This window comes from Sparus aurata, chromosome 15 (genome assembly GCF_900880675.1).
Source record: "Sparus aurata chromosome 15, fSpaAur1.1, whole genome shotgun sequence".
NCBI classification, from domain to species: Eukaryota; Metazoa; Chordata; class Actinopteri; order Spariformes; family Sparidae; genus Sparus; species Sparus aurata.
The window spans coordinates 13,850,084-13,875,319 of NC_044201.1; the positions used below are offsets into that span (position 1 = coordinate 13,850,084).

Below are 25,236 nucleotides of genomic sequence, written 5' to 3' on the forward strand. Positions count from 1 at the left end.
GACTCCTGGCCAGCCAGCCAGCCAGCCAGCCAGCCAGCCTGCACAAACCAGACCAGATTTTCTGATCCTCATCACATGCATGGGGTCTGGGATCTGTTGGAGAGGGGGGTGCCACATGGTTTGCCATGCTTCTGCGATACAATAGGGAGAAATGCATCACCTCTAACAAATGTGGTCAGAATGTAGGCCCTTCGGTAGTTTTTGTTCCTTCTTCTGTTCTCTAAATCGTGACTAGTCAGCACACCAGCAGTAGAGAGCCGTGGGAACAGGCAAAAACAAGGGGAAAGAACAGGACACAGTGTCAGGCGCACTGGGGAAGTGGTGTAACAAGACTGGAATCAGCTGCTGCTGTTAAGTAATTTCCCAAACCTACAGAATGCCCCCAAACAGTGTGTGTTACGGTAATATCTTCACAGCCAATTTCTGTTTCACAAACACAACATAAGAGCTGTAACTCTAGTGGGGCGTCTCCAAACCAACTAGGCCATAAGACATCCTAGCCAGCTCGGAAATGATAACAACTGGATGTGGCCTGTGGGCATGTCACAGGAAGCTGATCCTCTGCCAATCCTGACAGGTGCCTTATTGTTCAGCTGAGCACACATTGTGCACATAACTTTATTCTGAAAGACATCTATCGAGCTCAATTACCCATTGTCTGGTTAGCCATGCAGAAGACGCGGATAGAAATAGATGAGAGCATACTTCTTCTTCAGGGCTCTCTCTTTGCCCCATTGATGGCAGAACGCAACAGATCTCTATTAAAACTAAGATTCAAAGACTTCCCCCTGTTACTGTCATTATCATGGTTGCTGAATAGGTCTCCATCTAGGAGAGCCCTGTTGGCAGTGGGTGAGATGTGGTACCTAGACAGCCTCATTTTCATCAACATTAAGATCTTGTCTTCATCTTTCATCTATCTGCCTTCCTTTCTTTAGTGCAATATAAACATCATGGTTTCCAATAGACAACTCAACAATGTAGGAATCAAATGAAAAACTAAATTAAAGATGACAGCGGTTATGTATTGACGGCAGCTGCATAATGAGGAAAGGAATGGATCCAAAATCGATTGTAAAACAGGTTGACTAATAGAAATACTTGCAGGATGACAGAGAGAATGAGCAGATTAATGGGGTTGTTATTCGCTTTTGTGCACAATAATAGCAACTTATTCACCCATCACTGCAGACATCTTTATGTCCATTCAGGAGAGTGGTCACTTGTAAAATTGCCTGCCTGATGTGCAGAGCTATGACAGCTGGAGTTCAGCCAAGCATTTTTTGTCATTAAAAGGAAAATATGTTAAATGTTAATACCGGGGCCATCAACATACTGGAGCAATGCTAAAACACTCCCGTGCCTACTTTGTTCAGATCAGCCCCGTGGAAAACTAATCTTTCCCAGACATAAAACCCTGTGAAAAATAATGGTGTCTTATTGATTTTAATGCTCCAGAAGCAGAAAAGTCTTTATGCTTGCTCTATTCAGATGGGAGCTGCGAAGCCAGGAGGATATAAATCCACAGCCCTGGAAATTAAACAATGGAACATTTTATTCACACTCAAGAGCACCTAGTTGTTGTGTCTGCAGTGAGCCACCAGCAGAGGACCATTTGTTTTCCCTTTTATTGGGACGTTAGTTATTGTGGAGGCTTAACTTCCTGCAGGAAGACAGCAAAGGATATGGTGCTGGAAGACAAACAACATTTCACTTGTTTACGCTCCCAGAGGGGTATACAGTACACAGTATGTTGAATAGGCCACAGGAGCAAAGCAAGATTGCACATGCTGTGCACAAGCAGACTGTCTGCCATTATTTACGGAGAATCTAAACAACTCTCATGTTAGGGGAAGTAGTTCTTTTGTCTAAGAGGCTCTCTACTGCTGTAAACCTCAAATAAGCAGATAATGAACCAGCACAGCACAGCACAGCAGACTTGAGTGATTTCCTTTCAACATTACTTACATAAATTAAAAACAAAACCTTTTTTTTTTTTTAGCATACTAGAATTATTAATCATCTGAACATGGCCTTTAAGATGATAGCTGTGGGCTTTACCCACAGTAGACATGTGAGGGCTTTATTATTACCCATGACCAGTTAGACAATGATGCCTTTATCGCCCCCCACCGTTTTCATGAAAGCACTCCACTGAACAATTTCATTCAAAAATATTCTTTATGCAAATCCAGTCCAATAACCACCACCAAGCACACACACACACACACACACACACACACCGCCACCAACATCCCCGAAAACATGACGTCAAGGTGTAATATCATTAGATGTTTGTTTTTGTTTTTTTCAATAAAGTAATAAAATGTGGTCCGTCTAATGAATGAGGATGTAAAATTGAGTAGATTTTACATTGAGTTTGGTGCATGTGAGAGGCCAACACGCTCCTCAGTTCATAAACAAACAACGTGATTCAAGTACGAGCCAGCAGAAGCGTCGCTCGCTGCACTTCATGAGCAGACACAAGTACGGGGCTATAGATAGCTCCGCTGCTGAAACATCATATCCTCCAGCTCGCCTGTGCTTGACCTCTCGACTCACAAACTAACTTTACCCATTGTGTTCACTGTCGCCGAGCGTGTACGCCTTTCGCTCACTCTCACTGTGTGAAGCAGCTCCTCACTTCTCTCAGCCCTACTTTTTACTTTGTTAGTCGGCTCGGAGGGAGAAAAGAAAAGCAACGCGCGGGTCCTACCTTTAAATGTGAGCGGTGTCCTGTCCCGTTTTTTTTTTTTTTTTTTTGCGAAGGCTGTTAATGCTTTCAGTTATCCTTGAAAAAAAAGAAGAGGGTAAAAGCCAGTAGCTGCGGTGGTCCGTCTCACATCTCGCTCTGTCAGTCTCAGCCTCCAGACTGAAGGAGCGCAGACCATAGCGATATCCATCCAGCACCTATCTCAGTGATGACAACACGCAGGGAGACAGACTCCGCCCACCCGACGCTCCGAGAAAACTCTCTGCTTTTCACTCCTGTTCACCCTGACACATTATTATCACACATCTAACAGAGTCTAACAGATATATTCCGCCGACAGAATAAAGGTAAATTAATGTAGCATGCTATATAAATAAATCAGGAAAGTCGTCTTTGCCATTCACCACCGGACTATGTTAGTGTATACGCCCAGTAAGCCCTACAGTGGCACCATCTGGTGAACTGGAGAAAAGTTATTCATTCAGACTGTACCTGAATAAATTATCATCGTTGTCTCCATCAGACCTGTGCTTGTAATGTGTCGTGTTTTCATGTAGTCGCATGTAAGATTATTATTCTTCAGGCATTTTTTATTTTTCTTCGTCTAAATTCCTTCATTTGGATGTGTAAACCTTCACAATAACAATCATTTACACATGCGAAAGGCATCTCACCCTTTTTGTTAAAACTAGACAAAAAGAAAGCAGTGTTATCTAAATTGAATTCAATTTTAAATCAATGTTGCAAAAAACGACCTCTGAAACTACATTTCCCATGTATCCCGGAGCTATATCTGACGTTTAATGCTCGCGACAGTTGTTTGTTTCCATGGAGCCTACAGAAGCTAAAAACTCGAGCGTGCGGATTAGCTAACAGCTAGTTAGCTGGTATCTTTTGTGATTTCGCAGCTTGCACGATGTCGGGACGAGAAAATGGCGATAACCTCGAGACTCTGTTTTCATTTGAGCTCTTGGTGGAGTGTATTAGAATCGAGAAAGAAAGTAAAGTCTCCGACGAGCTGGCTGTCGGTGTGCGGCTGCTGGATTTTCCAACGCTGCTCATTTATCAGCCTCAGCAGGGCAGTGAAGGCACCAACCAACAAGGACCAGATGGGAGGAATCAGCAGGGGGAATACACCTTTAACAGGGGCAAGTCCTGTTTCTTCAAAATGAACCTGAGCTCACTGCACACCCAGCTATCTAACAGCCCTCTCTACGCCATGGTGCTGGATGTGAAAGAGGAAATTCCCAAATTAGTTGGGACTTCACTCGTGTCCCTGGCTGCAGTGATGGACAGGATCAGGCAGGATGTGACTGAGCGTGGTGCTTCTACTTCCTCGTCTCATGGTGAAAGAGGGCTCGTTGTTATGAGCAACCTCATGGGGGACAGAATTGGATCCATTTCCCTGAGTTATAAGCTGCTGAGTCTGGGAGTAAATTTACTACCACATATCACAGACAGCAGAGGTCTTAAAGGCACCGGTGTACACGTAGAACAGCATGCACAAGAAAACATAATTACAGAGTTGTCATCTCTTCGCTGTGGGGATGTCTGTCCACCCACACTGGACAAGTCTGATCTTGGCATCCAAAACGACAAACCATCGAATGAGGATACCTTGATAAATGAGGATGAACCGGAAAATGGTGTTTGTGTCGACTTGCAGGCTGTACAGAAGCCAACAAGCCGAAGACATCAGCTACTCAAAGAAGCTGAAAACAGTTTTGAAGAAGATGTAACTACATTTTGTCCGCCACACCTCTTCTACAGTAATTCTGCTGAAGAAAGACGCAAAGATGAAGGAGGGGAGTGCAAATTACTAAATCTAGACTCTGAGGCTCATTTTACATTTGAAGACACATACTCAGAGGAGGAGTTTGAAAACAAAACGGAAGATACAAGTTCTCCAACGATCCACCAGAGAGTAAGACATGATTTGAACACGCCAAGAAACTTAGAAGCAAGTCGGCAGAATCCAAATGTCCTCGGGGAAGCTTTGCAACAGTTGCCTCTACTGAATGCTCTTCTTGTTGAGCTGTCACAGTTGAATCACCAGAACCCACAACAGCCGTTGTCTGTTCATCCCAACCTAGCTTGGATTTACAGGCCTGCTTCCACTGAGCATTTAGCACAAAAGGCACAAACCAAATCATTGCAGAAAACCAGACAGGGGACTAACCATTTACATCCGCCTAGAAACTGTTCGACACCAGTAATTAGGCCTGCATCTGCAAAAGTGAAAGGCAAACAAGAAGAGACGAGTAGAAGCTCCAGTACTTCTGTGAGGAAGAAGCTTGTATATGGAACAACTAAAACATTTAATCTGAGGCTGAAGCAAGTATCTCCACTTAGAGTGAAACGACGAGAGTGCGTGGATTTAATAGACAATGAAACACAATCAAGTATAGCCAAAGAAAGGACAAAGGCAAGTGGTAAGATCACAAAGTCCAGCAAAAGAAAAACGGCATTAAACCAGAGCTCCAGTCTAAATGAAAATGTTGAGACAATGATCCAAGGCATCACAGTGGAGTCTGCACTACAAGAAACAATCACACTAAAACAGAAAACCCTGCATGGGAGGATTTATGGTAAACAAGACAGACACTCCTCAAGAATGTCAGAGAAATCTTCCCTTTCTGAAAGAAGCTTGAAGTGTGTTCACATCCCCTGTGTGGATGTCCCCCCAAACAAAGACGAGAGCAAGCATCACAGTGAATCAAGTCAATCACAGTCTGAATCTGACAGGCACACAGACAAAATTGAATTTTCAAGAAGCAGCAGACACAGCAGCCCCAGATCATACTTTTCAGACTCCAGTGGGGAAGAAAATGAGGAGGCAGACTACGCTGATGACTTTAACAGTCTCGAAGCCAGCGATGCCTACTCTCCTGACCCCGCAAGTAGCCCCAAGACCTCCAGAGCCAAGACTCCTAGGTCTCCCGTCCGCCTCGACTTGTGCAACTCTGAATCTGGCTTCCAAAGTCAGTTCCAGAGGAGAGGCGTCCTCCCTGTGCCCGTCAAGGCCCCCAGTTCTCCTCAGCGTGCTCTGAGGGGCACGCACATCATCAGACCTCAGACCCGCGCCTCAGCCCTCAGCTTTTCCTCCGATGATGCAGCTTCCTCGCAAACTACATGCTCCAGAAAACAGATGACGGAGAGTGGTGGAGTGGAAAGGAGCTCTGGTGCTGACAGCTTTATATCATCCAGAGGTCAAAGGAGCGAGTCGACCAGGAACAGCTTCCCAGTTCGAGGATTTTCTGCAGATTCGATATCGTCCTTTGAACCGCAGGAGGCAGAGGAACTGGAGGATGAGCTCAGACCTTTGGATTTCAGAAAGGAGTATCAGCATATCTCCAAGCTGGTGGCCAACAAGCTCCCTGGTTACACTATGTAGAATATTGACTAACACTGTGGCAACATCAATTCTACACTATTTCCCTTAACAGAGTGAAATGGATGATTAGTAGTATTATACTGTACATATGGAGCAAATGCATATATTGTAATGTAATTGCAAAAGCATTCCTTTCAGTAATGAATAAAGTCAAGCTTTCTGTGGAAATCATGTGATCATTTTACTCACCTAATACTAGGTCACTGTACATTTGCATAAAGTGTTGGTCCACGACTCTTTTAGTAACACATTAGAGGATGTAAAATCGCTCAGCGTGCATCAGTTATGCAAATCATTACATTTTTTAAGCTCTTGTTTCCAGCAGAGTTGTCACGAGCTGAAAATCTCCCAGAGATCAGAGGGCAGCTCCTGATTTCAGTGCATTTCCTTTAAATACCGCCTGCTACTTTGCATTTGCCCTGGTTGGATTATTTGATAGGCAAAACAGCGGCAGTTATTTTAGTCACTGCATGAGCAGTGCTGAGGGTTCACTTAGCAGTTTTTGGCTTTAGGTGGAACAACTGAACCACTCATTTGCAGTCGTAGAAGATTATTATCATTCTTATTATTATTATTATTATTATTATTATTATTATTATTATTATTATTATAAGTCCTCTGGTTAAAGGTGCACTATGGAGTTTTGGGGAAGATATTTTAATCAGAAGAGAAAAGACAAAAAACTCTGTCTCTGTTCATGACTGAATAGACAAACTGACATTAAAGGATATTGACTCATATTTCTGATGTTTTATTTTTACCTCATTAATATTGTATATATTAAAATTCTTCTACAATACGACATAGTGGCCCTCCAAGTAGTGTTCTAAGGAACTTGAGCTATGAGTATTTCAGTTTCATTATATACATTTCTTCATGATATATTTTTAAATGCAGGAGTTTTAGTGTTTGTACAGTGGTTGTGCTCCTTTCACTTTGACTCATTTGAAAAGTAGGAGTTGTTTTTCCATCATACAACAATGACTGCTGCTTTACCTAAATATTTTAAGGATATAAATCAAAACTTGTTCAGACGATGTCTTCAAATCTATGTCGAATTTGCTCGTTAAATAAACAATAGCGAAATTACCTAAAATATGCTGTCTTTTACAAAAATCGTGCTGTGAAGTCTGATGCCTACCGCGCATGCGTCGACTCGCTGTGTACGGAAGAGCCGCAGCAGCGTGTTGAACGGCTGAGCTAGTGGAAAGTGAAATGTTAAAGCACGTTTTTCTGACAGGACCTCCAGGTAACACACAACACCAAATGTATGGCGGTGCTTTTGAAGGCCAAGTAGCTGCGAATCGAGTGCAGTCAGTCAGCTAACGTTATGTTAGCCCAGAGACCCAGTCAGTCGAAAGCTTCGACTCTGGTAAAAGTTAGCTTGTTTTAGTTATTGTTGTCCTGTATAATATCGAATTGCTGTGAATGTTTTATACTAACATGGTTTGAATGCTAATCCTTCAACTCCTTACAAAGATTAACGAGACGTCCATACAAACAGTTTCATTTTAAATGTTTTATACAAAGATTTGTAGCCACTATCACACAATGAATGTCCAATGATATATTTTTGTAACTTTATAGTAGAATGGGAGCACTGATGAAGAAGTAAGGATGGCAACATCACGAATACATGAATGAAACATGTCCCAACATGTAACAGTTTTAACATTACCGAAACCTAATTTAACATTCGGATACTGCAAGTGTTTTATAATGTCTTATTTTCGCCTACAGGTGTGGGGAAAACCACCCTGGTCCAGAAGGCCTGTGAAGCTTTAGTATCATCAGGGGTGGGAGTGGAAGGTTTTTACACAGAGGAGGTCAGGGAGGGAGGCCGGAGAGTCGGCTTTGATGTAGTCACAGTGACAGGAGAGCGGGGCCACCTGTCCAGAATCAGGTAGCAGGGGTGTCATCCTATACAAATCAAACTACGTCCTCACTTGTGTCATTCTGTTTTTAGTAACCATCACCTTATTTTAACCCGCAGAGATGTTGCCGGGTCGTCTCACGGCAGACGTGAATACACAGTCGGGCAGTATGTGGTTGACTTGCCTTCGTTTGAAAACCTGGCTCTCCCTCTCTTCAGAAACGTAAGACAGCACAAGCTTTCTAAAATCATCAATAGATCACAGTGAGCAAAACACTCCCTCTTCTTCCCCTTACTTTACAAATCATCAAACCTTTGATTTTCTCAGAATTGATGGAATAATTGGAAGCTTGCAAACGCATAAATTCCAGAGTGACATTTTTAGTGTTTGTGGTGCCGTCTGGCTGTCACTGACCGTGATTAATCCGGCATGTAAAGTGAGCCTGGAGTGACGCCTACACATGCGCTGTAAAGGAAGGTGTCTGTGCCTTGGCGGCACATATTCCACTTTCATCTCGCTTAAAGCATCTCTGTAATCACTGCTGATCACCCGTTGCGTTTTTCATGCATGCCCTGTCACAGGCATGAGATTTAAACACACGAGACATTAACATGATGAGCTGGTTTCCCTGTTTTTTTTTCTAAATTGTAATTATCATAAAGCAGACTTGTGTGTAGGCATTTACAGCACTTTTACTCAATGCTTATGCACCATACGGCTGCAACTATGATTATTTCAGATCTACCAGTCATTTTTGAGATGAATTGATTCATATTTAGTGAATAGAATGTAAATAAAAAAAAACTCAAAGTGATATCTTTAAAGGTCTTGGAGACACTCAGAAATATGTATTTTTCCCATGAATGAATTATGAAAGCTGTTCTCAGAGGAACATGAGGGCCGTAAAACACTGGCTGATGCTAGAGAGGTGGCACCAATGCACCAAATGTACACAGACAGACAGAATTAAATTGTGTTGTCCTTAAATGTCTGTTTGTTTACAGAGTTTTTTTGTTTCGTCCCTTTTTCTGATTAATATTTCTTCCCCAAAACTACATAATGTACCTTTTAATTTTTTTTTTTTACATTTTTACATTTTTAACCTTTTTTTTGCACCTTTTTAAAATGTATTTTTATTTTTTTACCAACCAACAGACAAAACCCAATGACTTTTCATTTACAATCGTAGGTGACAGAGAAAAATAGCAGTTCCTTGCATTTAAGGAGCTAGAACTAACAAATGCTTGACATTCTTGCTTGTATAATGAACAAGTAACAAAATGAACAAGTAACAAAATGAATGAATAACAGACTAATAGTTGCAGCTCTAACATCTTCTCCAGGTAGGGTCAGCAGATGGGGGAGGCAGGAAGGTGTTTGTAATTGACGAGATTGGCAAAATGGAGCTCTTCAGCCAGTCGTTCATCAGGTCGGTGAGACAGACATTAGACAGCTCTTCCTGCACCATACTGGGCACCATCCCCATCCCAAAGGGTAAACCGCTGGGTCTCGTGGAAGAGGTGCGAGGCAGGAGAGATGTCAAGGTCTTCATGGTGAGTAGCAATCCAAGCACCAGCACAGTCTCTGAGGTGGACAAAATTGATATTTAGGTCAGTTCAAAACCAACAATAGCTTTAGGACAGTGTTAACACAATATCCACTTGGTCTTAGGAGGTCAGTCATTCTGCTCACTAACGCAGAAGTGGCATGCCCTGCATTATCCCTCTCCTATAGCAGGATTAACTCTAAATCATTCGTGACTGATTCAACAACAAAGGGTGGTCTCAAATGTCAAAATAATTTATCACGGAAGACTCAGTTATGGATATTGTCATTCAAAATAGCTGGAGTAGTTATTAGTAGGGTTATGATGCAGTACAAACATTTTCGTCAACATATGATTTGTTGTTTTTCGCTCATGAGACAGTCGGTCAGAGATTAGGTGTTTACAACATGTGGTTGGATAATCTCGAAGTGGACACTGGTATTCTTTGAGGCTAAACCCATTGATCCGGACTGACAGGACTTTAACCACCATGCCATTCATCGTTTTTTATTTATCTGCAGACAATGATAGTAAATAGTCAATAATATTTTTTTATTTCTTCTCCCACTTAGGTGTCAAAGGAAAACCGAAATATTCTCCTACAAGACATTATAGCGGCACTGCAAAATTGTCTGAAGCAAACAACCTAACATGGAGATTCAGAGCCACTAAAATGGAGAAAACCTGCAGTTCGTGTGTGTTTTAGTGCTGACAGCAGGTTTTATTTGTGTCAGTGCATATACAGCACACACAGCCAGACTGTTGAGTGGATCCACGCACGCTACGTATCAAGGTTGTGACCTAACCTGAAGGGCAAGCTGAGCCGCTGGAAGAGTTAGTGTGTCACATGCATGTATTTATATACACTATTCATTTTTTTTCTTCACATACAGCCTTAAAATGGATTGCATGCTGAATAATTGATTGTGAGATGGAACAGAGCGGGGGAATTGTTCAGTTAGTGTGTCAATACCGCGCGCTCTCAGAGTCAAATGCTGCTAGTCTGAAACAGCTCTTTTATGTTTTTTATTGAGCTGCTGGTTTTAGATTTTAGAAACTAAAAAACTCCTCATTTCATTAATTTGTTCTTGAGGTTAAGTTGTGGTATCTTCTTTTATAAAGGGGCAAACAAGGTAGTGCCTCTGTATATTCCTTTGGTAGGTTGCTATCTGAGCCTCCCTTGGGCTTGTCTTGTCAACCTGAGGATGCGCTCATTGAAAATCAATCAATATTTAACAGTGCAGCCATGTCCAATGCTTTCATGGTTTATTCATCCACCTGAATGAACAGATAAATAGAAAAATAAACAGCCTTTCAGCGAGGCGATTGTTTTCCTCTGGTATTCATTTCTTATTTTAAAGATTGAAACTGTCCATTTGTTGAGGAGTTACAAACGTTTTCATGCTGATTGATAAGATTCAAACACGCTCTCAAATTCACAAGCGCAAATAAATATTCTTCACCGTAGTTACAGGAATTTCATGAACAATCCTGGGAGGTGATGGAATTGCCTATCTGTGTGCAGTCAGATTACACTGGAGGACAGATTGCTTCGCATAGGATTTTTAAGGGGTCAGAGTGTATTTATGAAGGATTTGTTGCAGTGGGAGCTCAAGAGTCTCTGACATGTCAAACAAAAAGTGAATTAAATATGTCCCTTCATTCTTTTAGCCTTATTTGCATTTATTGTAGACAAAATGGTTGTATTCTTAATAATTTAAGTTTATTAGGAATAGGTGAAGTAGGTCTTGAGAGAGTAAAGTAGCTCAAGAACATTCAAGGTTTATGAGTTTGTTTGATAGTTGAGATCAAACCTGCTCCAAGTGGAATTTCACAGACTCTGCGTGAGCTCCGAAGTCTGGCAGTTGTATCAAGGTTTTTAATAGAAACCCTCTGGCAAAGATATTTGTTTCAACACCAAAGCGTCTTCAGGTCATTTCAAAGTGAACATCCATGGAAGGATTTTTTGGCTTGTTTTTTCGTACTGCTTGTATAACTGATGTAACCTGTCAGGTTGGCTGCAGAGAGAGCTGCCAGCTGTGATCTGCGTCAGACATGCTGCTGCGCCAGCATCTGTTCGGTGGCCACCACCAACGTACCTCTGGATCAACTGGCCCTGACAGTCGCTGAAATGGCTTCAAAGTCAACATTGCGACGGTCGTATTTTTGAGCTAACATGGAAATGTGACGTTGGATTGTTATTGTAGGCACAGACTAAACCGGCAATTACAGTTGATGGTTTGGTTCATGGTGGGACAAGCCAAGCTGCTGAAGGGGCTGGCTCAGCTGATTGGAAGGTGATCGTCAGCACCCTGCAGCAGGGAAGCAGATGGGTTATGTAACAGTGACAAAGACCTTGCCAATTTCAGTAAAGTGTGTGTGTGTGTGCGCGTGTGTGCATGGTTGCATTTGATATGATGTAATTAAACATACTGTTCATATTGTAATATTAGGGGGATAACGTTTACTGTTGTAATTCCCACGCAGGGGTAGGCTTACTTCTACAGTTGCCCGGGTGTGTGTGGAAAGATTGTGGAGTAGCTCAGATATTATAGGAAAAAATATAAAATCAGACACTTGGTTTCTTATATTCAAATAAGTACCCTCATACTGAGTTGGCATTAGAACACCACTTGTTGAGAGCATGTGAAAACATGCATTAATGGTAAAATATAGCTACGGGTCACAAATAAATTGTTGAAATATCTAAAAGTATTGGATACATTGACAGCTAAAAGTTTACATCATAGTGAAATGGCAAAAAAAAGGATAAAGAGTTTAAATAGTGCAAATTGATAAATGGATAAAACAGCTAAAAGTAATGGCTATGTGGCTAACGTTGATGGTAATGTTACCAAAATAAATGAATAAACAGCAAAAATAGATAGCTACAAGTAAAGATAAATGTCAATAACAGCTAAAAGTTATATGACTAAATACTAAAATGAGAAATGGCTGAAAGTTAGCTAAAAGAAATAGATAAATGGCTACAAACGGAAAAAATAAAATAAATGGTTAAATATGAAAGTGATGGATATGTTGCTAAAGCACAGCTAAGATAAATGCCTAATAGCTAAAACATAGCTTAAATTAACAGCCAACTGGCTAAAACATTAAGCTAATGGATAGATTGCTACAATATGGCTACTAGTAATGGCCAAATCTCAGTATCATGATGTGTATGAAATGTTGCATATCATCATAACAACAATATTTGATACAGTGACAAAGAATTCAAAGCCATTGATAGAAACTCCCTCCATTACTCTTTTTATGGTAATGTTCTCCAGCTTGCTCTCTTACATTGTAAACATCGTGGGTTTGTTAATATACATAACCATTGTGCAACTGTAACAATTGGATACACCGTCAGGGGACTTGAATGTATTGATGCGTCCTAAGAAGGAGGGGCGTTGCGTGAACATCCATATAGACAAGCTTGAATGAATATGAAGTGAATTAATATCCATATCACAGCGATGCATTCGCACCGTATCTGTGGGACAGATGTCTACGCGGCACCCTGTACCCTTTATCCCTCCACACATGCAGGACACAGAAATGCAAGGAGCTTACCAGCAATCCAGGACAAAAGGGAGCTTGCTGCTGGGGAGAAGGGTGGTGCAGGGCTGGTGGGGAGCTGGAGCTTAGATGAGGAAATTTCTCTCCAGTTATTGCACTTTGTGGTACCAGCCCAGGAGGCACAATGACAGCTGCAGAGGGTGGACATATTATGATGTATTGTCCGATAAGCCCTTGGCCAAAATGCCAAACACAGCTGATGAAAATCTGACATATTGTTCAGAGGCCATGTGGGAGATACACAAAAGCCTGCTCCATCTTTCCCAAAGCCAGACTTCAGATTTCACTGTTTATTTCCCAGGATGACTGTATGATTTATTGAAAGATGTGGCGCTTAAGCTTCTTAGCATCTGTGATGTCAGATTTCTCAGTGCCAAAGCCTGTGCATGGTAAGTACTTAGCAATACCCCCTTAAATCAAAGTATTTCTCATCTTGTAGCAGTGAGTTCTCAGTTTCTTCTACAAGGCTCTGCGTGGCCCACAGGCATCGTGATTTCGGATATGTTCCCTGAAAGCTGTAATTGAGCTTTAATTCTCCTCATTGTGCTAATGGAGATGACCAAGGTCCGCTGGTCATGACAGGTAGGCAGTTAATGTCAAACGGGATCCGAGGGCTGTGGAAATGAAGCCATTTGATCCGGGTTCCTAACCACTATTCCATCCACCTGCCCACCACCGATGATTCCTAAACCACTCTCCCCATTACATCACCCTCATCGGTTCCCCGGGCCGCTGGAGGCAGACAGTGTTGGGTTTCAAAGCCTGGGTCCGGGACACTGGCACACCCCTCCCCAAGCCCACCTTTCGAGAAAGAATAAAAGACGCATGAAAATGAAAGTAAAGAAGGACAAATCTTTGTTTTATCTCAATAAATGTCTTCCTGTATTAACAGACATTATTAATTTCCAAATATCGTCCTGGTTTTGATCTCATGGCTTGGCTATAAACAACCGAGCGGCCGCTAACATCTGTTGAAATCTGGGATGTGTAATAAAGTGATGCATCCTTCCAGTGACATGAGGACCATTTCCCATCAGCAGAAGGGGCGGGGTGGAGGCCTGAGGACATCCCTATCCTGTTACACTATCCCAATGACTTCTTGTGATCTCCGGGTCCCTTTGAATGACTGCGGTCACCCCTGTGACTCACTCCTCTCACTCGGCTGGATAACAAAACCCTGACTTTACCTCACCTTGGGAGGATAATTCACGCTGGCTGTTATTGTGGGTTAGACAGGGGAACTGCAACGACCAAAGTGTGGAGAAATGCGTGGGTGTTATGTTTTGTGGTACGCATCTCCATCGCCCTGCCACATAATCCAGCAGGAAGCTTTCAGATTGTGGTGACACACACACACACACACACACACACAGAGTGAGTGTATCACCATCTATGCAGGGAGGGGTTGAACCCCCCAGAGCTGTGAAGGAAGCAGTAGGAGCTGTCAGCAGATGATATGGGGGTCAAAGGGCGCAGAGAGGACACAAAGATCAGGGTCGCAGCAGTCAATCGATCGGCTGTTGCTGCGTCCCTCGGGGCCGCAAAGGATGCGGCTGTCATTCCAAACTTGACAGAGAGGAAAACGACATAAGAGCTGTCTTTATTGTGGAGGGGAAACCCTAAATGTTTGTGCTCCATGCATATCAAGTAAATAGCCGCCACATGTGCGAGCAGCAACTATGTGATTTACCAATTAAATCCTGGATGTCAGTGTAGATTATTAACTTGTCTGTAGAGTGCGTTAATAACATATTGATTATTGCTGTGGCGCCGGACGTGACTCATGTGGGGGACCTTTTAGATAAACCGAACAAATGTGGGGTATATTTTACATTTCTGAGAGCTGTGGTTGAGTCATGCAGCATTCAGCTCTATAGCGTCCCAATAATGATTCACAGATTGCTGACCTGCCATGATTAATGCCTCCGCTGGATGCTTTTGACAAATTTTTCACCACAAACGCAGAGTTGTGCGAGATGTTTCCATTCCATACACTGCTGTAGCTGCTCTGTGCATGTGTGTATGCGCATATACATGCCAAGACCACACTGTGACTACTGGCAGGGCTGTATGCACTGAAAGGTGGTGAAGGGAGCTGTGCCAAAACTCAGTGCTTCATCTGTCTTTGTTTTGTTTGGGGTTATTTTATATTTTACATCTGTGATAGTGCTACTCTAAAGTGTGTTTATGAGGTGTACATTGCACTGAGAATAGTGCAGATCAGCATGAATAAAGTGTGATCCGAAGATGCGTTGCACTCTACGCGTTATTATTCCATTATTCCATCCACTAACAGACTTTTTCAACCGCTTCCACTGATGATACACCGGCTTACACTTGAGCTATTGAAGGTGCAAATTATTCAACCAGCTCTGGCGCTTCAACTGGGATTTCAATTGCTTTCACCTTTCACAGTTCAACCAACAATTCAACAGCTTTCATGATACTTCAAATGACGGTTCAACTACTTTCAGAGATTGTGTACAAGCCGACATGTCAACTGCGTACAAGGCTTGAACTTGAAATGAAAAATGTTAAGAGTCCCTTCTGTTGGCGCGGACTACAACCTTTTTTAACTTTCAAGACCTTTCACTTGTAATGTAAATGTACTGTAAAATGAATGGATTTAGTGCTTTTCTTCGGCATTTATGACAATAAATGTTTGGGGTTTGGGGCTGTTGGTAAGACAAATTAAGCAATATGAAATCTTTGCGCTCTAGGAAACTGAGCATTTTCACATATTTTTGCCATTTTATACACTAAACGACTAATCTGTACACATGTATACATACACAAGGAAACAATCTGCAGATTGGTCGATAATGAAGATCAATATTAGCTGCTGCCTTGATTAAACCACCTGATTTAAACTTTTTTTTTAAATAAACTTATTGTAATCCCTGACACCACTTTACCCTTCAACAGCTTTAAAGACACTCCTTGAAATGTTTCAGCATTTAAATGCCTATAAACAACTTGGCCTCCGTTGTATATTTTGTTGAGCTGATGTTTCCAACTATGGTAAAAACCAGAGAAGACAATCCTTCTGTTCAAGATAACGTTGTTTTTTGTTTTGTCACCGATGATGTTACTTCAGCACAGATTCAGAGAGGGAGGAAGTAGGCAAACCTGAAAAAAATGGAACTTGAACAAAATTTGCCTTGTCGGCAATAATTGTGCCGGATAGATGTTCAATGCTTTATAAAGGTAGAAAAATACTCCCATTTACCTATGCTACTTGCATCTTTTGTTTTCTTGTGATTGAGACACCACTGGTGACAGAAATGACATGTTGTATGTTACGATTCTTAGTGTTGTCTACTTACCTTGAATCTTCCAAAAGAAAATTCAGTTACACAAAGTGACCTATTTCTCTCCCTCTCTGTGGTAGCGTATCTGTCCCTCAGAGATCTTGTAGGGAATCACTTAATATTTTGTAATTCTAAACAGCATTTTGCAAACATGTGACTCATTATGCAGCTATAGCGTCTGCAGAGAATGACAGCTTCCTTAGCATATATACAATGTCGATTATGGATTTGTCTGAATCGCGTCTTTGAAGGGCGGCCGGCTGTGAATATGCAAAAATCAGGCTAATGATGTGAAGATGTTCCAAGCCTGGCCTGGCCTTTAATCTCTCTCTATTCATCTACTGGTAATCCCCTTTTTCTCTTCAAAGCCTCCAGAGATGACAACAAAGCTTGAACAACAGACATTTTCACCACAAAATGTATTAAAAATAAATATCTTCATCCATAAATCACAGCCGGAGCAAATCACTGGTTTTAATGTTTTATTTTGAACAGTCTTCGCTATAATTAGTACTCAAAAAGTGTTAATATCTGACAAGCTGGAGCAGTATCAAACTGCTGATTTTAGTGGAAGAAAGAAGATGTTTTGGTGCACCACACTGAAGCAGAGGGGCTGTAACGATCCATCATGAGTTCAAGATATTGTTAATACTTAGTCATGGCTGAGTCATCACTGCGACTATTCTCTAAAATTTGGTTTCTATAGTGATTCTCCACTGAACAGGAAGGTTTCCTTTATACACAGACTGTCAACCCGATAACACAACATTCCAAAAAAATACAAAAGGAAATATGAAAAAAAAAAAAGAATAATGAAAAAAATGTGTTTGCAGTTAATCAAATCTACAATTACACAGTGCACACTCACACAGTATTGTTCCTTTCACTTGACAAGAGAAGGAAAAAGTAAACACAAAACGGACTCGCTGTAAGGACTTTTCAGCCCATGAAGTGATTTGTATAAAACACATCAAAAATAAAACTGTGGTAGCTCTTCCAATCATAAATACAGTCAGTAGTAGCGTTTTTTTTGTCTTTTCAACAAATATGTGCACTGCACATTAGAAACTATTTGTTAAACACTTTATTAGTTAAAAAATAACAACTCAAAGGTCTCTTTTCCCAAAGAACTTTTTAAAGACGGACTTGTTGCGCGGTCGCGGCAGGCTGGCGTAGCTCCTCAGAGCAGAGTCTTGACAGGTGTCTTGCTGCCAACCAGCTAAGGCTAGCAGTGGGGGCTCAGAGCTCCTGCTTGCGCATGAACTGTCTGATGACTTGTCTCCAACTACGAGAGTCACACAGTAGTTGGAGCCTTTCTCCAGGCCTCTGCCTCCGGGGATGTGCGACACAGGTTTGATCTTCTGAAAGGTTGCTGCGAGAAAGCAGTGAGGAAAACATTATGAGACCAAGAAACAGATGTTTATGATTCACAACAGACACATTATGGATGACTTAGGTCAAGAACCTGATGTGAAGGAGTGGGAGCGACGCTTGTTGCTGAGCCAGTCGTCACCGCTGGATACAGGGGAGTGAGGAGAGGAGGAGGTATCGTCTCTGGATGCAGCTGACAGTCTGTGAGTCACTGTCTGCTTTGAATTGTGTTCATCCTCATCATCTAGAGAGGGACAGAAATCATTAAAAAGCAGAAATGATGAGGAGAATAATTGAAACATTTACTGGTAGCAGATGTGAGCTGTCCCTGTGCAATCTTATCAAGTTTTACTTGTTGAAAATGTAGTAAGGTGATACATTAGCTCCCCCTAGTGGTTGCAGGCAACACCTGCAACAGCCATTCATTATTTTCCTCTGTGGTTGAAGCGCTTATGGCAATCTGAAACACTACAAAGCTCAATGAAAGCCTGAGGGACAGAAACGAAGGCAGCCTGGTTGATAAAATCATTGCTGGGAAAGGGAATAATAATCCTTATTCAATCAATAACTGCTACAGAGGAGTGCAGCCTCTAACCACCAGTGGCTCAGTTGGGGTATTCAGTAGCCAACAATGGAGGGCGGAGCCTTCTGCTGCTTCTGTTAAGCAAATCCACATTCAGTTAATTCTCCGCAGGTAAATCTAGCTTTTGTCTTCACAGCAGAGGGGCCTCACCACAGCATGAGGATGACATGGTTGACTGCTCGTCCACGCTCCTTAAGTGACTCTGTGGCATGTGGGTGAACTCTCTGGTGAGGACAACAATCTCTTTGGTTTGGGCGGCGCCCTGTGGTTTGCGCCTGGGGAACGTGGAAGTGACATCATGTCGGGAGGAGCAGTAGCATTTGGCAAGACCGAGGCAACGGGAGCAGAGAGAGGGCTCTCTGGAGGGAGGAAACATGAGTATATTATTAGAAGGCTCGGAAGCATTTAGATGACGGACAATCAAGAGCTGGAGGTGGTTAAACTGTCATATCTTACAAGGAAATGGGGAAGTCTTGATCAACTGGGACGCCTGATAACAAAGACACAGACTCACTTTGACCTTTGAAGAAAACAAACATTAAATAAATGAATACATAAGATAATACATGGGCTCAATATTATCGTACACAAGCTTTGAAATAAAAATGTCTACCTGTATTTGCCTGTATTTTCATCATCCATTTCTTCATCATAAAGCGTGACGGGGCATTGAGCAGATATTCGGAACCATCGCGGAGCCTGACGGACAAAAAGAGACAACTGTTACAACGTCCAGATGTCAGAATTGATCTATCATTATCTAAAATCCAATTTGTGGCTCGTAAGTCTTACTGTAGCCGGAAGCAGTTTGGTTTTTTGGTGTACTCTGGTGCAGGTGAACACAAGGCTCCCGTCAGGTTCAGCGGGAGGCCACATGCAGAGCTCTGCAGCACAGAACACATTGATTATCCCTGACTTCAACATCCAGTTATGTTTCAATGTTTCAGTTCAGTTCTTTGGGGCTATTTTTGTTGTATTTTCTCTGCTTACCCTCAGTGTATCCTTCCTATCCTGGTAGAAGCACAAGGTGTGTCTATATAGGACAACGTGGTAGGAGTTCCACCCTCGGGAGGCTGCCTGTGAAAATAAGATAAGAGTGTGTGCTGCTGACTGTGGGCTTTACATTTGCTGACCGTGCTGGCTTCAACATTGAATGCGGCTTTTCTTACTTTCTTTCCTCCCAACTGCAGCTTGTGCTTCCTCTCCAGCGGTCCCTCCATAGACTGCAGCTCAGGGTTTCCACCCTGAGAAAGTTTAAATTAACACCAGCGCGTTAGAAAAAAAGAGGAACTCTCTATTTGAATTGAATCATAAAATCCTCATGTCTACGAGGCAATGAGCTGATTTGAGTCGCTCTTACCAGGGTGCTACAGCGCCCTCCTGTGGTCATTGATCCTTCCTGCTTCTCCATGTTGTCCAGACTTTGAGAGGCTTGTATTTGCTGACAGACGCCATCCAAACCCATGTGAACTGACAGCAGACTCATGGACTGGTCCTGTTCAGAAAGAGAAGATTCCACAGTCATCACTGATGACAGAATACCAGCTGCTCAAGCAGTTGTGTTCCTTTAACATCTACACTAAAAAGAAAAAAGCTTCAGGCCCCAATTACAGATTTAAGTATAGTAATACAGTTTGCATTGGCGATGTATACATGGTAACTGAAATATTTGCTCATATTGTATTAACAATTTATTACTATTGCATCACCTAGAATTCTAATAAATAAATAAATCAGGGTGGGTTAAAGATTCAGTTCACCCAAATTACGTAAAAACACTTGATCGCTAACTGTTTTCTAGCTTACCCCTGGTGCTGTCTAGACATGCTGACAGTTTTGCTTTTATTTGCTCAGGTATCAAGTACTTGCGAAGAAGACTTGTGCCACCTTGGAGCTTACTGTATTTTCTTTCCCAGTTTTCATGAATTATAATCACCCGACATTAATAATTGTAGTGTGTTGATACCTAAGAATGAGACTTTTACACCACACTGTTTTCACGGTAGCCCAAAATGGACAAATGTAACTCTGTCTCTAAAGAAGCATTTCAAGTTCCCTGTGTTTTTAGCAGCCAGTCTAGAGGAGGGTGAGACAAGGGGATATTTTGTTTCTTGCAATTTTCAACTACACCACTAGATGCCACTAAATCCAACACACTGGACCTTTAACTTATCTATTAAATTATCTTCAGATAAATTGTGGTATTGCCTTTTTTTTTTGTATTTGCGACAGACTCAATGTCGTTAGAAATTAGGGTCGCCCCTCACTGATTACTCTTGTATAAATAAATTGAATGAAAATTACAGTTATCTCAAATAAAACCGAACCTATCCCCTCACCAACATACCAGCAGGAACAGGTGAGATTGTCATTATTTTGGGTAATTTGGGTGAACTGATATCCATTTTCATAGGTTCTGACATCACAGTACAAACGCAGACCTCACCTTCGAACCACCTCTGTGCTCATCCACCTCCTCCCCCGCCTTTGCCTCCTCCACCCCCTCTTCCTCTTCCTCGTCCTCTCTGTATTGATAAATGTATCTCTGATTGTCCCCCACGTCTGGCAGCTTCACTGGATCAGACGCCGTCTCGTTCAATGTCACCGAGGTCTTGCTGGCAGGTTCCCTGTTAGGGAAGGCTGCCCACGATCTCCTGTCTCCTATGGCCATTGGAGGGTGGTGACCTTTGGGCTCCTTGTCGTAACCCAGCAAGCTCTGAACGTAGGGGGGCAGTTTGAACTCAGCCACAAGGAGGTTGGGTGCTGAGGCTGTGGCCAGGTTCCTGTAGAGTACAGCTGGGGGCTTCGGTGACGGTGACTGGACAAGGGGCTCTCTGGAATGGTTTGATGGTTCAGACTCTTCCTGGTTGGGCTGGTACATGATGTCTGAGCAGATGCTCTGTCTGTAGTTAGTAGTCTGGTTCCAGATGTCCTCAAGTTCTTCTTCTTCCTCCTCAAACTGCTGGTGGTCGAGGTGAACACGCTCTGCTTCGAGCTCTGCCGAGTCTGCCGATGGACCCGGCGGTGTTACAGCATTCTCCCTTGTTTTAGTGCAGTCTATCCCTCCCACCTCAAAGGACATAAGCCTCCCCACCACTCCCTTGGGCTGCGGGTTATCTGTACATGGAGCGTCAGAGGAAAGCTTGATACTGCTGGAGGTGGAGATTCCAGAGTCGACTGAGTCCTGACGAACACTTACGCTCACTGTCGACTTCAGATTCACCACCATATGAGAGGCCTGGCTCAGAGACTGAAGTCCAGGACTCTCTTCATGCATACTGTGGGATCTTGGACATTTATGGTACTGGTGTCCGTTTAGGTCTCGAATGAGCGTGTGAACACTGGGGCACTTGTGTTTATGTTCAGCTGTACTTTGGGCCTGGTTCACATAAATAGGAAGCTGGGAAGACTGGACGGTCCTTTCAGCTGCACTGGTTTTAACCTCTGATGACAATTTGTCCCACTCCTGCTCTGTGTCCTCATGAAGACTGATCCGGGTTTGAGATAGGTCATTACACGGCACAGTCTGGTCCTCTTCTGGGGAAGGATGGTGTGGTGTTTGGAAGCTGTTGTCCACGTCAGGCAGATCTTTCACCACAACTGGCGAAGTTTCCAAAAAGTTTATATCTGCTGATCTGATGGCAGGAGTGGGTCGAGTCTGTTTGAAAGAGCTCAGGGCTGTGTGTCTCTGGGAAAGCGGGTCTGGATCAGTCCCAGCTCCTTTTTGGGACTCCGGAGGGGCGATTGTAATGATGTCCTGAATGCTGGGGATGAGGGTCATGTCCTTAGGTATTTCGAAGCTCAGCACAGAGCCCAAAGAGAGGAATCTGCAGTGGCTCCTCACGTGGTTTGCAGTTGGCTCCTCTGATACAGCATATGGAATAGTGCTGTATTCTCCTGAACATTCTGTATCAATGTCCCTCAGCAGGGGATTCTTCATATAGGCCATCGCTTCTGCACTCTTTGGTGTACTCTTCTTCCGTCTGCCTTCCTTCAGCGGCCACGTATGTGTGTCATATGTGATCATTTCGCAGGCATAGTGAGGCATCCCGTCTGTCTGCTCCTCCACTCCCATGATTTTCTGGATAGTGTGTCTGCGAGCGTCTCTCTTCCTCTTCCTCTTCTTGCCCATTCTCTTGAGGCTGCTGAAGATGGAGCTGCTGCCACTCCCCGCCAAAGGGTGGAAGGTTACATTAGCCATCTGAGGTGCAGGCGCTGAGGAAGAAGGCGAGACGGAGGAGGACAGCGAGAAAGTCGGGGAGGCTGAGGCTGCGGAGCGGCTCTTTTGGCGGGGCAGGGTGATACTCTCATACACAGGGGACACAGCCAAGTTGTTATCCTTGACATGCAAGTAGGTACTTACCTATAAAAAGAAAAGGATATTAGGCATGTTTGAACTCTCATATCATTCAGACTTTATTGCAAATGGTTAAAGACTCATGCTTGCTGCAGGTTTGAGCCCCTGCAGCCATCTGTCAGAACAAGAGCTGGTTTATGTGTTACAGATGAATGACGACATGAAAACTGACTGAGACGATCAGCTACTTTTTAGAGACAAACATCAGCGTCTCTCCCCCTACATCCCACACACCAGAGAAAACAATGGGTTCAAAAATGTACAAGCCTCACGCAGTGATGCAAACATGTGAAAAAAGACAAAGAATGAGATGAAAGGACAAAAGAACATGGACATGATTACAAAATGCACACTTGCAGGTCTTTAATCAGAATCATATGTGGCTACACATGCCGTCATATGCAGCTGTAATGGCTTGACCTCTCAACTCTGTGACTAATCTCTTGTTTCTGTGGAAGCCCCAGACTATAAATCACAGTGTGCAGTCTGGGGGCCTTTCGTGAAAGTTCAACACCAGTTCTCTGTCTAATGGCTGCACCTATGTCAGCGTCTGGGACACACTCCTGCTGGGAGCCATTTTTGGAGCACAGGTTTCATAGGAAGCGTGGGTGAGGTCACTAATTTTACACAGTTTCGGCGCAGTCACTGAGAGGCTGAACAAAAGGAGGTTTACTTCAGGCTTGTGGTGACATGACAGAAGGAGAAGAGAGAGCTTCTGTCAACATTCACAGCAGGGAGGAGACTATGTGTGCTTTTCTTACTCATCACCCTCATTCTGTCTTTGTCATCAGTGCCTTCCAGCTTTAAACCCCGGCTCAATGAACAAGTCCAGATCCAAAGAAAAGTTTTAATGTTGGAGGAAAGTTAGATTGTTAACATACTGATTCACTGACTGATTTTCTGTTGGGAATTTCATCATTTATCTGATTTTACAAAAGAAAAGCTGAAAGGGCAAAATGCCTGCTGACAGACTACTGCAGAGATGGATTCACATTCACTCTTGTACAAATATACACATTTGCTTTTAGTGCTTCGAGCTTACTTACACAGGTTACATGACTCCTTTACATATAAATAGATTATTTTCAGTATTTTTAAATAAAATTCATAAAATACAACTATTAATTGAGGTCATGAACCCATTTTCATTTGCAGAACATTAATCAATTTTATGAGCACCTTAATAACTTTTGGGGCTCTATATTTGGTCCATTGTATACATTATAGTAACTTGTAACAAACTGAAAAGATTTAGATAAAGACACTACATTTCAAAACAGATTGTTCCCAAATGAGAGGTCAGATGTGTTGCTACATTTTATTCATTTATATTTTAACAAATGGCTTGGAAATAGAGCACCCCTCTCTTCCATCTCATTAAATATCATGACAGACTGTACTTTACTAAAATATAGAATTCATTTGGATTTGGATAATGCTTTTATGACTGCGGTTAAGAGGGAAATTGTGAGTTCTGACAGTAAAATGGTTTGTTGTCTTTTCTCACTTTTCTCACATTAATCGTGAATTTTCCAGCCACATTGAAAGTCACAGGGCTGGCGTGAGTGCATACATGATAGCACTTTGGCATGACTTGTTTCCTTCAACACCGGGCTTACAGACATGGCACATACCTTGTAACAGGGGGTTAGTAGAGCATGCTGCCCCCAGAAAACAACTCCACACAGCATGCAGCACCAGGACACTTTGGAGACGCAGCATGCGATGCCAATTCACACCGCGCAATTTACCTCGTTTGCACTCTGCCGATAAATCTTTCTCTTTCGCTTTAAACTACCCAAAGTATTTTCCAAAAGCCCCTGGCAGCGCCTCCAAAAGTTTTTACAGGCAGAAGATTGAGGCTCAGTGGGCTGAGGGAGAAAAAGGAAGATATGAAGGCCGGAGGAGAGGGAGGAATGAACAGCAGCAGGAAGTCAAGGAGGGAGATCCCATGCAGTGTCATTACAGAGAATGAATGTTACTGCACTGACTCATTCAATAGTGGCATCCTGCAATGGTGTTTGGTGACTTATAGTGTGAGGTGATGAGTGTGTGTCTCACCCTGTGGACAGGCTCAGAGGTCTCCTCCTCCACCTCATCCGTCCTAGCAGGTGGGTCGAGCACCTGAACCTGGCTGTCCCCTGTGTTACCAAAGCTAAGTATCAGGTTGACTGTGCCCCCTAAAGCAGGGCTGCCGGGCTCTTTGAGGACCACAATAGAGGGTTTGGGGGACTCTGAGGAGGCGGCCTCACCGCCCCGTGGTGGGATGCTGTTCATGACCTCATACCCATCCTCTAACTGCTTCTCCTCCTGCTGCTGCTCGGTCTGTCTGGGCGACAGCGACAGGGATCGTCGGTCTCCTGCTGCCTTTGATTTGTCTTCATCGGAGCTGAAGACTGGGGACTGATGGGCTTGGTAGGGCTCAAGTTCAGGAGCCGAACTCTATGTAGGAAGCCACAGAAAGAAAAAATGAACAAATGCTACGCTCCCATTTTACCACTAATG

The 25,236-nt window shown here is 42.9% G+C and overlaps 4 protein-coding genes across 13 annotated transcripts in view; 2 read left to right on the plus strand and 2 right to left on the minus strand.

Annotated features, from left to right (window-relative positions):
• Nucleotides 1-2,922, minus strand: part of LOC115596462 (signal-induced proliferation-associated 1-like protein 2) — a 90,247-nt gene extending 87,325 nt beyond the window's left edge. For 5 of the 8 annotated variants that reach the window (XM_030441597.1, XM_030441598.1, XM_030441600.1 and 2 more), the window contains exon 1: nt 2,717-2,920. The gene's annotated coding sequence lies outside the window, so the exon portion shown is untranslated. Of the gene's footprint in view, nt 1-2,716 lie in introns of all 8 variants that reach the window. The other 3 variants (XM_030441599.1, XM_030441601.1, XR_003986907.1) reach the window with 2 other exon arrangements.
• Nucleotides 2,923-3,528: 606 nt separating this feature from the next.
• map10 (microtubule associated protein 10) lies at nt 3,529-6,496 on the plus strand. The gene has a single exon (XM_030441053.1). It carries the CDS (start codon nt 3,630-3,632, stop codon nt 6,105-6,107), a length of 2,478 nt encoding a protein of 825 aa, XP_030296913.1. The 5' UTR covers nt 3,529-3,629; the 3' UTR covers nt 6,108-6,496.
• Nucleotides 6,497-7,245: 749 nt separating this feature from the next.
• ntpcr (nucleoside-triphosphatase, cancer-related) lies at nt 7,246-11,430 on the plus strand. Its single transcript, XM_030440989.1, has 5 exons — nt 7,246-7,356; nt 7,848-8,010; nt 8,101-8,203; nt 9,325-9,534; nt 10,100-11,430. The coding sequence occupies exons 1-5, from the start codon at nt 7,323-7,325 to the stop codon at nt 10,175-10,177; spliced, it is 588 nt and encodes a 195-aa protein (XP_030296849.1). The 5' UTR covers nt 7,246-7,322; the 3' UTR covers nt 10,178-11,430.
• A 5,458-nt stretch (nt 11,431-16,888) lies between these two features.
• The window catches only part of mymx (myomixer), a 29,372-nt gene continuing 21,024 nt past the window's right edge, over nt 16,889-25,236 (minus strand). For 2 of the 3 annotated variants that reach the window (XM_030442288.1, XM_030442287.1), the window contains exons 23-34: nt 24,793-25,173; nt 24,483-24,602; nt 20,821-22,737; nt 19,735-19,869; nt 19,544-19,618; nt 19,365-19,451; nt 19,167-19,258; nt 18,988-19,073; nt 18,831-18,894; nt 18,525-18,733; nt 17,886-18,035; nt 16,889-17,792 (exon numbers count right to left, since the gene is read on the minus strand). In XM_030442288.1, coding sequence (XP_030298148.1) covers nt 17,527-17,792; nt 17,886-18,035; nt 18,525-18,733; nt 18,831-18,894; nt 18,988-19,073; nt 19,167-19,258; nt 19,365-19,451; nt 19,544-19,618; nt 19,735-19,869; nt 20,821-22,737; nt 24,483-24,602; nt 24,793-25,173 — 3,582 coding nt within the window. In that variant the 3' untranslated portion in view covers nt 16,889-17,526. The remainder of the gene's footprint in view (nt 17,793-17,885; nt 18,036-18,524; nt 18,734-18,830; nt 18,895-18,987; nt 19,074-19,166; nt 19,259-19,364; nt 19,452-19,543; nt 19,619-19,734; nt 19,870-20,820; nt 22,738-24,482; nt 24,603-24,792; nt 25,174-25,236) is intronic. The other variant, XM_030442289.1, reaches the window with a different exon arrangement.

What these genes read in the sequence shown, in the direction of transcription:
- ntpcr (XM_030440989.1), top strand. Translation starts at nt 7,323, where the DNA reads ATGTTAAAGCACGTTTTTCTGACAGGACCTCCAG. An exon ending in GGCCACCTGTCCAGAATCAG is followed by an intron (nt 8,011 to 8,100) that starts GTAGCAGGGGTG and finishes TTTAACCCGCAG; the next exon opens with AGATGTTGCCGGGTCGTCTC. An exon ending in GAGATGTCAAGGTCTTCATG is followed by an intron (nt 9,535 to 10,099) that starts GTGAGTAGCAAT and finishes TCTCCCACTTAG; the next exon opens with GTGTCAAAGGAAAACCGAAA.
- map10 (XM_030441053.1), top strand. Translation starts at nt 3,630, where the DNA reads ATGTCGGGACGAGAAAATGGCGATAACCTCGAGACTCTGTTTTCATTT.